At 34.6% G+C, this 18,289-nt stretch overlaps 1 protein-coding gene across 2 annotated transcripts in view; it reads right to left on the bottom strand.

Moving 5' to 3' along the window:
• Positions 1-18,289, bottom strand: part of ZFR (zinc finger RNA binding protein) — a 77,600-nt gene that overhangs the window by 26,346 nt on the left and 32,965 nt on the right. For both annotated transcript variants that reach the window (XR_003684802.2, XM_028515014.2), the window contains exons 6-15: positions 17,845-18,092; positions 14,838-15,029; positions 13,819-14,110; positions 11,519-11,712; positions 9,789-9,908; positions 8,787-8,932; positions 4,269-4,431; positions 3,055-3,260; positions 2,141-2,291; positions 295-436 (exon numbers count right to left, since the gene is read on the bottom strand). Coding sequence is in view for 1 of the 2 variants with exons in the window: in XM_028515014.2 (XP_028370815.1) it covers positions 295-436; positions 2,141-2,291; positions 3,055-3,260; positions 4,269-4,431; positions 8,787-8,932; positions 9,789-9,908; positions 11,519-11,712; positions 13,819-14,110; positions 14,838-15,029; positions 17,845-18,092 (1,854 nt within the window). In the remaining variant the exon portion in view is untranslated. The remainder of the gene's footprint in view (positions 1-294; positions 437-2,140; positions 2,292-3,054; positions 3,261-4,268; positions 4,432-8,786; positions 8,933-9,788; positions 9,909-11,518; positions 11,713-13,818; positions 14,111-14,837; positions 15,030-17,844; positions 18,093-18,289) is intronic.

Genomic DNA, 18,289 nt, shown 5'->3' with positions numbered 1-18,289 from the left:
TGGTAAGAATGATTTTGAACTTTTTTTTTTCCAGAAATCTGAGGTTAGTGAGAAAAGAAAAAAAATCAAGAAAATCAATAATACCATGAGTGTTTTATATAAAAATACATAACTAAAAAGAACATTTACTTTCTGAGAAATGATCTTAAGTAAAACTGATTGCTATATAAGTTAAATCCATCAAATTCAAATGTAATGCCAGCATGTTGCCTTCTAGGGCTTGATGCCATCTTAAAGAGTAGGCAAATGAAAAAAAGTTAAGAGGAAAAGTAGAATGTTTAATGGCTTTCCAACCTCCTTCCCTCATGTTCTCTTCTCGAATAATTGGAGACGTTAGGGTGATAGTGACTTGCATTTTGGGTTCCACACATGAATTCAAAATTATTGCCGCTTCAGACACAGCGCATTTTATGTCATACTTCTCAGGACTTATAACCTACATAATGAAGAGTACAAGAAATTAGTTGGACCTTTTACATTATCAGACAAAGCAGTTTCATTGTGACTCTTTCATTTTCTCACTACCATTTTATAAAGACTAGATCATAATACTACTCCCTTTAAGAGGCCTTGCAATAAATGTAAATATCACTGAACTCTCTAAGATCTGTTTCTGTAAAACAGGGACAGCAATTCTATCCTATAGGACTGTTGGAGGATTAAGGGAATCAACTATACGAAGCACTTAAAACAGGGCCTGCCTAGTACATAAGTGCTATATAAATGTTAATTATGACAATAATGACGAAGAATTCTATTTCTCTTGCTTATTCACTTGTACGATAAGTACAGACTCATTTGGAAAGAATATTCTGCTTTTCGCTTAATTGTTTAACTGTTAATTATTTAGTTAGGATATAACATGTCTTGTTTTGTGGTTGTACCAAGTACCACAATTAGAATCAAGATGTTTTTTGCAAATTTACATAGTTCTTTCAAGGTCTTCAAATCTCTGCTTTTCTTTCCTCATTGCCCTTTCAGCATCAACAGAGGGGTAAAAGTAGATAATCTCCATTCTGCTGGCTCTTAATACTTAATAAGATTCACCCACAATGAGAAACTTCATAGTTGGAACAATGGTAATACCAAGCAAACAACAGTGAGTGCCACAGTTGTCAGAACTTAAGCTCAATAGTGTGCTTTATTACTCCTTTGTTACTAGTTGCTCTGCTGTGGTCAGGCACTATTTATTCTGACTCATTACTATACAATACCTATTACCATTAAAATGTCAATCATCACTGTATTTAAAATTGCCTAATTAGCCCTGGCTAGTGTGGCTCAGTGGATTGAGCACCTGCCTGTGAACCAAGGGTCAGTGGTTCAATTCCCAGTCAGGGCATATGCCTGGGTTGTAAGCCAGGTCCTTAGTAGAGGAAATGCCAGGGACAACCACACACTGATGTTTCCTTCCCTCTCTCTCTCCCTGCCCCTCTCTCTAAAAATAAATAAAATCCTCTAAAAAATGCCTCACTAATTGCAAGGTTGGAAATAAGTTCCATACATTAAATTACTGAAAGAATCTTTATTTTAAATCTCAGTATAAGATTCTGTCAGGCTAATATATAGTAAAACTTAAAAAAATTCAAACTTAAAAAATTGCTTTTGCACAACCAAAAGGAGATATTGTATTAATTGTGCATTGCCACAATTTGCCAAATGGACACCAAAGAAGTGGTTCCTACTGTGTAACACAGAAAACTGGGGAAATTTGACTCAAAAAGACTATTTTATTAAAGACATATGTATTCAACTAAACTGGCAAGAAGTTCATGATTTAAAAAATTTAAGCTTCCTATACACGGGCTTTGTTTAAAAAAAATCACTTTCTGTTCTGAACTGTCTTCTCTCTGATGATTCAAATCTTGGAAAAAGAACAGGAAGAAGACATGTAATTTTACATTTTAAAATAATTTCATGAGATGGCTTTGTACCAAATAGCAGCACTATAAAACCTAAAAAGACAAAATAGAAAATGGCCGTACCAATTCACACAACCAGGAATAAAAATAAAACTCAATATGGAAAGTCAAGCCAAAATTTTAAACGCTGTTTCAACTTTAAGCTGAAGTACAGGTAGTCCTGCCCAAAACTTTAGAACCAGACAAGGGATAAAAATGAACATTTCGATTACACTTACAGCAAGCTGTTTGGGTAGTTTTTCTGCAATACGACTTAACAATGTCTTTGAAGGTTTCTCTGAGCATAGCAAAACAAGGTTGACATTTCTATCTCCTCGGAGAAGTAGTCCTTTTGCCAATACTCCCACTCGCAAAACTCCTTTTAAAGCTCTGCAGTGAAATCAAATTACGATATTTGTCTTCTTAACCAGAACCATGATAGTCTCTAACACACAACAGTAAATTAATAACTCCTATAAAATTTTCCACTATAGTAAAAAAGGTTTAATATTTTTAGAAGTATTTTTCAATTAGGTATTCATTTATGTATAAATACATAAAGAGTTAGATTCTCATTGGGACAACTGAAAGGCAAAGAACATTAAACACTTCTTTGTCACATTGACAAATTAGAACCAGTTATTTCTAATATATTTTGTGTTGCATTTATAAATTAGAATTAGAGTCATGTCTAAAATATTTCCAAATAAAGGGAGCATGAAAAGTTATAGATCATAATGCAAAACTGGATATGAAAGATATTGCTAAAGCTTGGGCTTATTCACACTTTATGGTCAGTGTGTAAAAGAAAAAGTTGCTAAAACAAAGACTGAATATAGGACAGATACAACAAATAAAAACTGAACAGCAGATGAACACAGTTAGAAAAGTAAAAAGGTAGCTTTAAAAACAGACTCAAAATAATTTTCTATAAATTAAAATAAAATGCATCAATTTACAAGGTTGAAGATTGTATGGAATTGTGTGTTTCACATCTTAGCAAAAGCAGTTGAATAATACATCAGATTTCTAACCCAAGTATAAGACATGTAGACTCAAACCATAGAGTTTTCAGTCTTTGTAAGTTTTATTTCAAGTAAGTCCATGTAAGGAAAACAAAAAATACACAAAGTAGGTAACTCTGAAAACACACCTGTCTTTACCTCCCTCCTTCTTATCATCTCCCTCCTTGCTCTTGCTCTTCTCATGTTCAGACAAACTGTCTGAAACAAGTTTTAAAGCACGTTCAGTGATAGAAACAATTTTCTGAACTGCCTGTAATTCCTCTTCAGTTGGGTAAATAGTTGCATGCTTTGTCATTACGTAACGGTCATCAGATGAGTCAGGACGACGTAAAGGCTACAGAAAGAAAAGTTATTTCACTTTAAAAAAAAAAGCTTCCTGAGAAAACGCACACTATTATTTTTAAAATATACATATTGCTGTTTTACCTTCTCAACAATGAAGTCAATTATGCAAAATGTTCATTTAAAACAAGCTCTTCCTTTTTTCCATTTCAGTAAAGGCAAAAATGGAAACTATGTAAAGTTATTCTACCTAAAGTATGTACATATTTTGCCTTAAAACAAGTAAAATTATAATACACACCATCTAAAGTCATGACAACACTTTTGACACAACTTCAAAAACCAAATGATTCTGAACTATTTTTTGCTTTTAATAAAATGTTTTTCAGGTGCTTATTCTGTGTAAAGACAAATGAGAAAGAGAATAGGTTAAAAAGGAGGAATTTGCTGTTTTCTTTAAGTGCTATCTAGAAAACAAAATACACAAAAGATCCTCTTCTTTTCTGTAGCCTAAACTTCTATGAAATGTTCCTCACACTCAAGGGGTCTCCTTCTTTTACCTACATCCCACAGAACACAAACTCTAAGATGCTCTTCTTCCCTACAGTTTTCCTAATACATCAACTCTGGTGTTAACCTTGAACTGTTTACATACTACCCCTTATCCTGCACTCAATTGTAAGTAGCAGTAGGTTTTAGATGGCCAGGATTTAAAGAAGAAAAAAAGATTCTAAACCACCAGTAATAGAAAGATAAATCAGTTCCTGCTGATCTAATCTAAACAACAACAACAAAGGCAAGAAATTCTTTTATGTTGGCAAAAGGAGCTCTCTTCTCATTGTCTTTATGGAAAAGACTCATGGAAGTTCTATGAAGTCTTATACACAAAGACAGCTAGTGAGAAGCTATAATAAGAGGAGGAAAAATTCTAAATCAGATGAAAAAATTACATCAAGATCACAACACTATTAAGTCAAAGAATTAGGCTCCCAAACTGTTACCTTCTAATGCTTAACAAGTTCTACACTTTCATCCCCACATAAACAAAGTGGACACTCACTGCAGGCCCCTGTGGCTGAGGAGGCATGCCCGGTCGGACTCCCAGAAGGCCTAACGGACCCGGAGGACCGTGAGGATAGCCGCCATCGGGCATTCGGCGGCGATCATCCCAATGATGTTGCTCTTCCTCCATTCTTCTCCAGTACATATCCTCTTCGTAACGTCTGAAACAGAGAGTGACATTACAAGCCTATACAAAAATACAACCCAAGAACTTACACCAATAATGGCATAAAACAATTAAAAACCCTAAGTCTGCCTTGCTAACACCTTCCTTTTTTCCCTACTGTATCTGATTTCCCTTATTTGCTTTCATTTAGAAGTAAATAGCAGTGAAGGCAGGTGAAAAGAGAAGATAAGAATACAAACAGAAAAGCAAAACACAATTTTAGCCCAAAGTCAAAGTTGAAAGAACAAGCATCAGAAACCTCAGTTCCTTCCAACCTCTCTATTTAAGGAAGAGATTGTCAACTTAAATGTCTACCTAAAGTGGTCAGACCTTTAAGGTATGTGAGTGAAAGGATCCAAAGCAAATGTTTAGGAATTTCTTCCTGTATCCAAAGAAATGTGCTATCTTTTTTCTTATAGAGAACCTTTAAGACCACCCTTAATTTCCCCATTTATGACACAGGTAAAGACAAAGACATTTCTCTATGATAAGGAACAACAGAGCAAGACAATGATAAATGGCAACTCACATTCTGTCTCATTCTTGGGAATATTAAGAGTGTGTTCTGGCTAAAGACCACAGTTGTGACTCAGCTTCAATTAATTACTGACATAAGGTAATATATGCTGTAATCTCAAAATCACCAGGATTTTAATGTTTTTAAATGTCTTTGTTACTGGTTTTTAACTGTTGGTTCAGATTTAAAAATATCATGTACATCAAATAAAATCAGCATGGGCTAAACTTGGACCATGGACAGTTGATAGACAGCCTCTGCTTTAGGGGTCAATATTTTCAGAATCTAATTTCTTTTCATCATCTCACTCTCATTTCTATCCTCACTTTCAGCTTCACACTAGGACACCAATAACTCCTAAAGGAAATCATGTCACTAAAGCAAATTTTTGCAACTGTAAGGTTTTACTAGACAAATTTGTTCAATACAAAACATAAGAGGTATGCTTCTTAAGTAGCACTGTAGAACTACCAGTTCTGTCAGATTGGGGATGAGTAGCGCTTTTTTAGTTCATCCAACTTAGGACCAGACGTTCACATTATTTAGGTCTCGGGAGGAAATGAATAAAAACAGCTTGAAGGCTCTGGTAAACCATGTTCATTCAAGTTTCAAATAGTTTACTGTTATTACTAAAGATGTTTAAGTTAAATAAGGGCAAGGACCATTATCCATTGTTTTCTTTTTAAAGAAAAAAATTTTTTAAACTTTGTTCTTTTTAAAAGAGATTTTATTTTTTAATTTTTATTTTTGTAAAGATTTTTTTAAAAAGCTTTTTCTTAAAAAAAAAAAAAAAAACACCAGATTTTATTTATTTATTTTTAGAGAGAGGGGAAGGGAAAAAGAGAGGGAAGGAAACATCAATGTGTGGTTGCCTCTCACACATCCCCTACTGGGGACCTGGCTTACAACCCAGGCATGTGCCCTGACTGGGAATCAAACTGCCAACCCTTTGTTTCACAGGCCTGCACTCAATCCACTGAGCTACACCAGCCAAGACTTAAAGATTTTATTTATTTTATTCTTAGAGAGAGGGGAAGGGGGGGAGAAAGAGAGAGAGAGAGAAACATCTATGTGGTTACCTCTTACATGCCCCTACCTGGCCTGCAACCCAGGCACATGCCCCAACTGGGAATCAAATGCTTTGCAGAACAACACCCAACCAACTGAGCTACACTGGTCAGGGTTATCCAATGTTTACCAATTCACACCGGTATTATATATCAATACACCTAGTCAGGGCACATGCTTCTGGCACATGGTAAGTGCTTAATAAATACTTATTGGTGAAGAGAAAAAGAACTGCATAATCTAGGTATACAGAAGACTTTTTAATCAATTACAAAGGCAGAAACTTCATATAGAATGTGAACAGTGGATTTAAATACATTTTAAAAATCAATATATAAATAAGAGCAAAACCTATTTAAAATAACATGTTAATAATAGCTTAATATCTACAACATAAGTGTCTATATGAATCAACAACAGGTAAATAAAAAAATAAACAGGCAATTTGCAACAGAAGAAATGTAAGTGGTCAAGCATGAAATAAAAATTCAGTTTCCTAAATATAAAAAATGGAAATTGAAAGAAAAATTGCTTCCACATTTTACTCTCTCATTGGCAGCAATTTTAATAAATGATAGTAGCAGTTCTCCAAGTGTGATCCAGGAACCCCAGATGGTCCCTGAGACACTTGCAGGGGATCAATGACATCAAAATTACTTTCATAATAATGTTCATACATTATTTGCCTTTCCCATTCTCATTCTCTTATGAGTATACAATGGAGTTATCCAGAGGCAAAATGTGGAAATATGACATACTGAACATAGAAGCACATGTGAGAATTATGCTGTTTTCTTTTAAGCCAGACATTAAAGAGAATTGCAAAACTGTAAAACAATGTCATTTACATGATTCTGGGGAAGAAATAGTTATTTTATAGCTAATTTTCACCATACTATATTTATTAAATATATTTAATCTAATATTACAATATAACTGTTGAATGTTATATTTAACTAACTTGAATATAGTTAAAATTTCATTTTAAAATTAAATTCATAATATTTAAACTCCTCAGATTTAATTTCTAATATAGTAAATCTTGACAGGTATAATCCACTTAAATATAAAGAGTCGTGAGACCAAAAAGTTTAAAGACCACTAAGTTATACTATCTAGTACAGGCTGAGGTATGGGTATCTTTGAATCAACCATTTCCATTTATGAGACTTATTATTAGCAACTAATCATGATTTATGCAATAATATAGCCTCAAGGATGGTCAATGTAATTATAATAGGGAAATATGGGAAACAATCTAAATATCTGATAATATGGAATGGTTATAAAGAATATTTTACCTCTGTGTAAGAAAATACTATGCTGCCATGAAGGAAGCGTTACAGAATATGCATCCATTATGCTCCTGTTCATATTTTTTGAGACTATATTTCAAAACTGGCACACAAATACTCACAGGAGCAGTACTCATAATAGCTCAAAACAACACAACACAAATGTCCACTAATTGATGAACAACATGTGGTAGAGCCATAAAAAGGAATGAAGTGCTGACATAAAACAATAACATGCATGAACCTTGAAAACATTATGCTAAGTGAAAACAACCAAACAAAAAGGACCACATATTGTATGATTCCATCTATATGAAATCTCCAGAACAGGCAAATCCACAGAGAAAGTAGTGTATTAGCAGTTGCATAGGGGTACAGGGAGGGGTTGGGGGGAAAACTGGCAGTGGTTGCAAACTGGTGTTTTGGGGAAGTAATGAAGATGTTCTAAAATTGACTGTGGCCCTGGCTGGTGTGGCTCCAGTGGATTGAGCACTGGCCTAAGGACCAAAAGGTTGCCAGTTTGATTCCCAGTCAGGGTGTATGCCTGAGTTGTAGCTAGGTACCCAGTAGGGGGCACTCAAAAGGCAACCGCACATTGATGTTTCTCTCCTTCTCTTACTCCCTTCCCCTCTCTAAAAACAAATAACAAAATCTTAACAAAAAGGAAAATAAAATTGATTGTGGTGATGGCTGCATAACTGTGAATGTATGTGAATTGTACCACTAAAAATGTGGCAGTTAAATCAATAAAACTGAAGACATCTTTAGAAGATGTTTCTCATTTTCTTTCTCTCTCTCTCTCTCTCTATATATAAAAATTATACCCACACATACACACATCCTCTAAAGCTTTTTAATAAACTTTCTTCTTAAACACACTAAGATGTCTAGACTCTACCAAATCTTACATGTAATATTTTCAGCATGTAACCAAATGTTCTGTTTTGTTTGTTTTAAACTCAGGCATTTATTTATAATATTAAACTATTTCTTCATATATTTAATATATATGAGATACCACTCAACCACATAATTCCTAATACCAAGGCCTTGGTCAAATATTAGAATAGCCAAAAGGCTATTCATTTAATAGATTTCTTTTCTAGACCTACGATCGTCCTAAAAAGTGAAACTTAAAAGTACATTAAATAAATCTGGATTGCTTTGAATGCAAGTCACATACTTAGAAAAGTTCTTTTTTTAAAGATTTTATTTATTTTTTAGAGAGGGAAGGGAGAGAGAGAGAGAGAGAGAAACATCAATGTGCGGTTGCTGGGGGTCATGGCCTGCAACCCAGGCATGTACCCTGACTGGGAATCGAACCTGTGACACCTTGGTTCGCAGCCCGAGCTCAATCCACTGAGCTATGCCAGCCAGGGCTTAGAAAAGCTTTTCTTTTCTTTCTTTTTTTTTTTTTTTTTAAAGAAAGGCTGAACTACTTATCATGCTACAAAAAGTGAAAGATACTACCTCATTTCCATTCTCCAGCGTTCTTCTTCTTCTCGTCTTCGCCAATACTCCTCTTTCTGCATTTGCTTCCTCATTTTCTCTTCTTGAATCTTTCTTGCTCGAATACTGGGCTTTACTTCTACTTGCAAATCTGGATTGACTTTTTTCTGTTAATATAGACAAGACATTTCAAAAACTAGCACACCTCTCCCAACAATCAACACATTTTTAAATTCATACAATCCCACATATTCTTTCATCATAGAAGCTTTTAGTCACAAATTTCCTATTATATAAGAGTAAAATCAGTATATAATTTGAATCAGAAGAAAGATTTAGAATACATTAATAAAATCCCCACCTACAAACTTTTAAACTGCTCGTAACACTGGTGATCAATAGAAGAGATCCTTAGAGACCTAACGGTCATTTAATTTTCCTGCATATTGTTGTAAATAGATGATTCTTAATGTCTGAGTGTGGGGTTAAAAAATTTCTTTACACAGAAAAGTGTTGCCCTTTAACAGACTATTTTAGTTTTCACTACTTCTGTATTTATGAGAAAACATGCATCTAATGCATTAGATTAATCTAGCCTAAGTAAAAATTTTACATACAGTATTTAAATTTAATTATCACTTGGGGTATTTTCAATTAAGAATTTCTCATCTCAAAATTCATTTTAGTGGAAATTCTACCAAAATAAAGTAAGTGGAGACCCAACTCTTCTTTCAAGACACTTTATTATGTGAAAGTACCCTTACATGATCACTTAATCCAAGATATGTTACAATTTAGCCAGTCACTGAAAATGATAAATATGGTTATAATCTTCTTACCTAAGTACGACAAACTAATCAGTAACAGTCACACATCTGAATCTGAGACATAATATGCTAATCTTAGAGTGGGCGTTCATTGACTCAGAGAGTTATGATACTTAAGATGTTTTGTTTTACATCTAGAATATTCCAAGATGTTGAAAAAAAAGAAAAAGAAAAAACAGTTGAAATTTTTACTCACTTTATACTGAAGTCTGTGTCGTCGCCCTTTTAAGTGCATTTCCTTAGCATTAGGATCATTAAAGCTGCACTCACATAATTTACAATGGAATCGAATTACTTTTCCTTCATCATTTCGTACCTTGATGTGGGGGATAAAAAACCCAAGAATCACGACAAGAATGTTACAGCTGAGGATTTCATTTACATGGCCTCCCAGATTCTCTGATAAAAAATGTTGTGAAAAATTAGAGTTTAAAGTGAGGGGAAAAAAAGAGGTAGTATCTATAATTTTTTAAAGGATAATCTATAAAAACAAACTAAATGCTAGAATCTTTTAACTGAAGCACTTGCATACAAGATATGTTAGCTTTTATAATTAACTTTAATACTTTTTTCTACATGTAATACAATGAAATACCTTAAATTCTCTAATAGTTACTGAATACCAGGTACTATTGTTGGAGATGAAGATATACATGATTAAAGACATTTTTTTGGTATACAAATGTCTACAAAGCTCAGTGTTTTATACATGTAACTTTGTGGAAAAAAAATCAATGTCAATTTTTTCTAATTGCACAACTAGTTAGGAGACAAGTAGACTAGAATGTTAAGAAGTTTATGATGAATGCTATGTTCAAATTGTTAGTGCAAGCTTTAAAGACTGGCTTTGAATGCAATTATCTGAGGTTTAGAATTACATAATTAACTATTATCATTGGAAATTACGGTGTTCTGGTGCTATACATTTTTTTTAGATAACCAAATCTTACTCTTAAATCAAAAATTTTAAGTGTACTACTTATAAACTACATAACCCAATTTTCCACCTTGTAAACAAAGAACCCAACATGACAGGGAATCTACTATATGCTAGGTACTTTACTTCATTTTATCTTCACAGCTTATTTGGGGAATTGCCAAATTTTATAAATGTGGACACTGAAGTTCAGAGAACTTATATATGTTCTACAGTAACAAGGAAATAATGCAACATCATTCCATGTTAGTCCTTCCACCAACAGCAAATACTCATATCAAGAATGATATTCTTTCACTCCTCCATTTACTGAGTTTATTTTCCAATAAAACAGGAAGTTTTCTAATCAGCTTGAAAAACCAAATAAATGATATCTTTTTAATTAACATCCCTAATTTTACACACGAAACTAAGTGACTGTTCAGAAAAAAATTACTGACTCTGTCAAAATTTTTGTTGCTCACAATTTTTAAAATTCTTATCTTCAGGACAGCTGAAGGATACAAGAGCTGTGTTAGCAGGGAAAAAGATAACAAAAATATTGTGATATCAGTTAGGCAAGCTTAAAGAAGGATACTTTTTTAAAAAATCCTCACCCCAGGACATATTTATTGATTTCAGAGGAAGAGGAAGGGGGGGGGATGACACACTGCAGTGGGGGAGAGACAGAGAAATCGTTTGGTTGCCTCCCATACACCACCCAACCGGGGATTGGACCCACCACCTAGGTATGTGCTCTGACTGGGAATCAAACCCGCAACCTTTTGGTCCATGGGACCTTGCTCCAACCAACTGACCTACCCAAAAAGGTCAACGGCATGCTTTTTAAAAACCCTTAAAAAGATTCCTTTGATATTCCTTCATAACCTAGATATAAAATTTAATTGAATATAATTTAATTTTGCACTTAAAGCATGCCTGCAACAAAGTGACAGACACACTTTTTCCCTTTATCTAATCTGACACCAATGGGATTCTCAAATCAATACCTCCTCCACATAATCATGGCCCACTGGCTGTACATCACTCTGCAAAGCAGCAAGAGATGCAGGCGTGACTGGTTCTGACACTGTGTCTGGCTTTACTTCTGGAATCTGTACAGAAGTGACAGGAGCACTTTTAACACATTCAGGTCCTTTTAAGTCTTCTGTTTTATTTCCTGTTGATTGAAGTTTATTACCACCTAGAAAAGCATAAAAGAATACAATAACTTTACTTTTTGTGTAAATATATACATAACCTAATACAACAAAAACTTCAGATAAAATTATCTTTTCTACCAATACTCAAATACCTGCTTGACATACAGCTGACCAAAAGTTTGAAGAACTGCATATACCACTTGGCTTTTTTATCCTATTGATGAAACACATCTAGATTTTTCCCTTCTCCACCACCTGACACCTAACCAACCTCTCTGTACCCACCACAGTTCTCGTAACATCAAGTACCTAAAAAGTGAACAGCAAACACTGACTAGGGTGGCTCAGTGGATTAAGAGCTAGTCTGCAAATCAAAGGGTCGCCGGTCTGATTCCCAGTTATGGCACATGCCTGGGTTGTGGGCCAGGTCCCCAGCAGGGGGTTGCACGAGAGGCAACCGGACATTGATGTTTTTCGCCCTCCCTTCCCTCTTCTAAAACAGTAAACAAATCTTTTTTAAAAAAGTGAACAGCAAGAACCCTTTGAAAAGGAAGGGTCTAACCCTTATTCATGTTTGTATCCCTAGTTCTTTGCCAAGGGAACTGGGCACTGTCCTACGTTCTGGTAATATATTAAGATAGTGACAGTGTAGGTGCCTTGAGGTGCCAACAATGAAGGGAAGATGCAAGTATTATAATTCAATATGTGATAAGAGCTGTAATAAGTATGAATATAGTATTGTGGGAATGTAAAGCAAAGAAGCTACTATCCTTTAACCTGATCAGTTAAAAAAAAGACTTCACAAAGGGTATGACAGTTGAGCTGGGCTTTGCAAGAAGAGTGATGAGCATGAACTGGCCAGAAGAAAGAGAATGTCTGAATACAAAACAGCATAACAATATGGAGTTAAAAAGACTAGAGTAAATTTAAGGAAGGCTCAGTAACTCACTATGAATTACTACCTCAGTAGATATGATGACAACATATGAGGCAGGAGCCAGATCTGAAGGGCCTTAAATGACATAATTAAAGAATGCAGTTTTTTCCCTATATGCAAAGGGAAAGACACTGAAAACTTTTAATCAGGAGTTTAACATAATTTGGCATGTATTTTTATGAAATGACTTTGACAAGTGTTAGAGACTGGATGCAATCAATAGGAGACAAAACTCTGAGGAACAGACTTTGAAGGCCTAAAAACAAGGCAGTGTGGCAGTGAAGACATTTTCTTGGGGGGCAGAAATATTGTAGTGACCGAAACAAAAGAACTAGGTAAAAACTACAGGAAACAATAAATAAGAAATGTCAGTAAAGTTTACCAAGGGAAAATCAGCAATTTTATGAGATATTTCATGGTACTTTTGTGACGAGACAATGGGTTAGAATGAGACATTGGTAGGTATCTATGAAGCTATACACATGATGCCCAGGGGACAGCTAAAACATAGCTCTAGCCTCAGACAGGGGTTTTGAGTTTGCCCAAAAGATCTTAAAGTCACTGCACACATTGGAGTCGATGAGACCACTCATGAATGCTGGCTGAGCAGACTAAGATGAGAACAGAAATCAGAATCTTAGGAACACTACCACTGAATAAACATGAAGGCAAGAGAACCAATAAAGATACCTGAGAAAGAGGTGGGCAGACAGGTAATAGAAAGATAAAGACATATCTTAGGGTTTAAGGTTTAGCAGTCAACTGTATCAAATGTTAAAGAGGTCATTTGAATGAAACTGTAAATTGGCCACTGAATTTTACAATTAGGTCTTGGTGACTCCTGCAAGCAGTTTCAGAAAAAGGTAGAATGGAAACACTATAACAGACTGAAGATGGGATAGAAAGTACAGAAGTAGAGAAAGTAAGAATTAAGTAGCTTGAGAGGCTAACAGGAATGGGAAAACATCTTTTTAAAATTTAAGACTATGGAAGACAAAGGTATACTAGCATGGCTGAAGGGAAATGGGAAGAAACCTTTAGAGGACTAAAAGTTAAGAAAAAAAATAGAGATATGTGATTCAACAAGGTCCCAGAGAAGAAGGGAGGAGATAGGAATGAGCACGTAAGCGGAAGGTAAGTCCTGGACTGGAAGAGAAATGTTACTCTGATAGCGTTAGGAAGAACATAATAAAGAATCTTTAGTACTTACCAACAAAGTTTATTTTGGGTGTCGATGTCTTCTTGGCAGCCATATTTGTAGGCACTGCTGATACTTTAGTGTTGGATGTGCTATTAAGAGACGAGCTTCCTGTAGCTGTAAGACCTTTCACTGATGAAGTTGCAATTGATGAAGTATTCACAGTACAATTGTTTGCTGCAATGCTTGAAGGAGAGGCAGTCGGCTTTGAAACAGACACAGCTGTTGAAGAAGTAGCTTGGCTAACAACATTTGGTTCTGTTGAAGGAATGGGTTTACCAAGTTTTGTGTGTAATTTAACCACCTGCAAAATAAAAGCACATTAGTTAGGAAACTCAGAGTCTAGATTTTTAAGTGTGTCTAAAAGACATTATAAAATTAAAATATAAACTGTATTTTTTGTTATACATCTTCATACACAAACAATACTTTTGAAAGTAATTTCTGTGAAGCAGATATGGATACATATTCCATCTACTACTAGTGAAGAAATTAAGACAAAGATGAAATGACTTGGCTACATGCATACCAACCAAGACTTAAGCATGACAAAAGGAAAATAAACATATAATTTTCCAATTTGTAGAATAAATGATCTATTTCAATTCAAAGAAAAGTCTCAGTCTTCCCTTCTCTAAGCAATGACTATTTAATGTCACCTTTATATTTATTAGCATGTTTAAAAAGGCTTATAAGCCCTGACTGGTGTGGCTCAGTGGAATAAGTGCCAGCCTGCAAACCGAATTTGCAGTAAGGGCACATGCCTAGGTTGTAGGCCAGGCCCCCAGGTCAGGGCATGCAAAAGGCAACTGATCAATGTTTCTCTTCTTCTCTTTCTCCCTCCCTCCCCCTCTCTCTACAAATAAACAAAATCTTTTAAAAAAGGGGGGGAGGGTTTTAAAAAAAAGGCTTATAACACACTCAAAGTTTTGGAGGCACTTTTGCTTTACTCCCCGCTTCCCACTGAAAAAGTAAAAGAAAACAAAGTAAGACATACGGGTGTGTGTAGGGGGTAAGAAAACAACACCTACTTTCTGATGCTTAGCACCACGAATGTGGGCAGCATATGCATCTGCTCCTGTACAAGACACATCGCAGAGCTCACAACGTAGCTGATTTTGAGTCCCACGAGTAGAGTTGTTGCTGCTGCTGGTATTTTGTGAGGCTTTCAATGCAGCTTCCTTTTTTTTATGTTTCTGTCCTTCTAAATGTTCTTTGTAAGTCTGTTTCAAAAAAAAAAGGATAAATTTTGTTTCATTAATTTTCTAGACAGCAAATCGTTAAAATTATTCAATTCTCAGATCTCTAACATTCATTTAAAAATGAGGCTTCAACAATTTTAAAAGCAATTTAACAAAATCTTATGGTACTCTCTACACACTTTAATACATCTGTGATTCTCTGTAGCTTGTTTACCAAGAATACATTTGTTTAACACTTTGATTTACAAAGGACTTTCACACACATCCATAATATCAATATAAGGTAACTGCTTTCAGTTTCAAAAATTTATATCTTTTACTGTTTATGTATAATGCTGAATAGAGAATACCAGACAATTATCATTCCACAAAGAAATTAATTATAGGATTAAGATGGGAGAGAATGTACCTACATCATGAGAAGAAAAAAAGTTAATGTATGGTAACAAGATCCTTAATAAACAAGTATGTTTATTTACAAAATTGACTTTTATTAAAAAACTCAGAATGCACTTTCACATAAAATTCTTGCCACCATAAACAAAAGTCTATTTAAAACACAACAGCATGGTGATTGCTGGGGGAGGGGAGTATATGGGGACAAAACAATAATGAAAAAAATATAAACATGTGTTTTAAAAAATTACAACAGCAAAAATTGTATAACTGTGAGAAAAACATTATTGTAATACTAGCCAACAAAACAGTGAAATTATACATTAAAAATTATCTTCAACTAAGAAGGCAGGTTTATTAAAATGAGAGAAAGTAAATACGGATTGCTGGTTGGTTTGTTCATTCTTGAGTGAGGCCAAATAGTTACCCTTTCATATTTTATTTTTAAAATTGTTAAGATTGAAATAATTAGCACAAAATTATGTATTCTTCGTAGAATTTCAGAGCTGAGTTTTAAATTTTTAAATAAGAAAATCCTTTCTACAAATAATATTAGGTACCAGTAAGGAAAATTCCTGTTTTTGAACAAAAGAGGGAGACCTAAGACCCAGTCATTTGCTAGTGCCCATCTGCGGCAGCCTGAAGTGGCTCCAAGAAGCAAGTAAAGCCTAAATTATTTAGGGCAAGTCCCTATCACAGAAGTGAAGAAACAAAAGCCCAAAGAAGTTAAGGTCTCTGACTTGCTCAAGGCCACAGTTAGTGGCAGAGCCAGGACAGAATCTTAAATCTGAATCAACTACTTTCCTCCTCCTTATGTTCACACCTAGACTCTAACTCACAATATCAATGATATTTTTCTCTAAGGCTCATTAATCCACTAAGGCACTGCATCTGACTTGCAGAAGTACCCTTTGCTTGTCCTTGTAAAACCATTCAGATACTGCAAGTGAATGGTCAGGCTTATGTATACTCATTCTAAATGCTGCTTTTAACTTGTCACCTATAGCCACATTCTGTCCTTCTATAAAGGTGCCACATATTAGATAAATCTCTCAGGTTTACATTTGCTACTCACAGCATTATCCTCTCTAAACAGCCATTATAGCGTAGGATATACTCCTCATACTAAGACCAATATCCTTGTTCCCTTTCATGTTTAATCCCAGTCATTATAAATATTCCTCATCTTTCTGCTCTCCTTCAATTATGCAATCACAATGAAACCATTTCCTATCACACTCAAAATCGGGAGAAAAAATGTTTTACTTAACTAGCCACAAATTAAAATATTCCAATTTATTGACAGTAATTCAGTGGATGCTGGTAACTGAAAATACCCCCAAAATTCAGTATTAAAAAGTAAAGAGAACTAATCTAGTAAATTAAAAAGAACATACACAGATGGGGCAGGGACAAGAGAGTCAACATCTGGTCTCAATCAAATAATATGCCTATTACTTATAAAACTGCTTATCAAATTTTTAAAAAGCTAGACACTGTTAAGCACATTATTAACAAAGTTGGGAAGGGAGTTTAACTCATTAGATTTTATAAACAGACTCATGTCTAAATCACGTATTTTAAGGTGTTGCAACCCGGGAAAAAAAAAAGCCCCAAAGTGTGTGTGTGGGGGGAGGGGGGGGAATAAAGGTTCTGCAAGCTTCATTAGTTGATATTTTTGAAAGACACTTCCCTACACCATTTTTTGGTCCCTGAATTCCTATTCCCTCATGAAGAAAATCATACAGAAATAAGTGATATATAAAGCATATATTAAAGTCAGTCTGATCAGAAATACTATCCTGAAAATTGTAGATTTTTAAAGTAGTTTAAGAATTTTTAAAATTCTAGAAAGAATTCTGCTATTTATATCCTCCAAAAAACAATACATTTGACAAAGTCCTTTCATCTTTAATGCAAGTATGTAAACAATGATCTCTATGGTCATCCTTTTTCAGCTGTAAAATTCTATACACACACACTTAAAATGGACCTTGAAGAGGTAGGGAAATCAATTAACCAACTGTCTTAAGTTGAAGAACTCTGTATAAAGGCTTTAAAAAAAGCAAGTTATAAATGCTAAAAAAGAAATAAAAATTCCATCTTTCCCTTAAATCCCAATTAATCTGAATATAAAACTTTTAGTTGAATTTAAGTTTTACTTAAAAAGCAAAGTATCCTTTCTGGAAAAAAGGCCAATTTGCCCATTTTTCATTTACATTCATAATCATTTTTACAGTTTTTTCTTAATAGAATTATGTCTTAATACAAATACCTTTTTAAAAATGGCCATTTAGTGAACTAGGTACGTGTTAGCTAAAAGCTAACAGAAAAAGAAAATGCAAACCTTCTTTGCAGGCACGAAAGCAAGAATACCAACCATATTCAACTGTTAAAAATAATCATTGAAGACTAGTGGTAAAACATACAACATAAGTACCTGTGGTCCAGCACAGCTGATCTTACAAACATCACAATAGTGAATCTGGGGTGGTTTGGGAGGCTGTTTTGGTTTCAGTTGCTTATTTTGGAATGGTGCTTTTTTAGTAAAAGTGGTCCCTGTCCAGGCAGCTGTTGCAGCAGCAGCAGCAGCTGCTGCTGCTGCTTGCTTCTGTTGCTGCTGCTGCTGTTGGTAGTAGGAGGATGCAGCTGAATACACTGCTGCTTCATAACCTGAATAAGACGTACCTTACAAACAAAAATCAAACAAAGATTATGTTACATAATTATAAAAGGCCAAGTTAAATGTTATGAATTTAAATTCAATAAATTTTGCCAGTAAAGGTAGGTTTACACGTGCATATTTACAAATAACGTATATCTCACAAACCTAGAAAACATTTATCTTCCTTTTATGTAAGTCAATCAAGTATTTACTCAAAACA

The sequence above is a fragment of the Phyllostomus discolor genome, chromosome 3 (assembly GCF_004126475.2).
Source record: "Phyllostomus discolor isolate MPI-MPIP mPhyDis1 chromosome 3, mPhyDis1.pri.v3, whole genome shotgun sequence".
NCBI classification, from domain to species: domain Eukaryota; kingdom Metazoa; phylum Chordata; class Mammalia; order Chiroptera; family Phyllostomidae; genus Phyllostomus; species Phyllostomus discolor.
The sequence above is the reverse complement of the archived record's forward strand: the minus strand, read 5'-3'. Positions and strand labels throughout refer to the sequence as shown.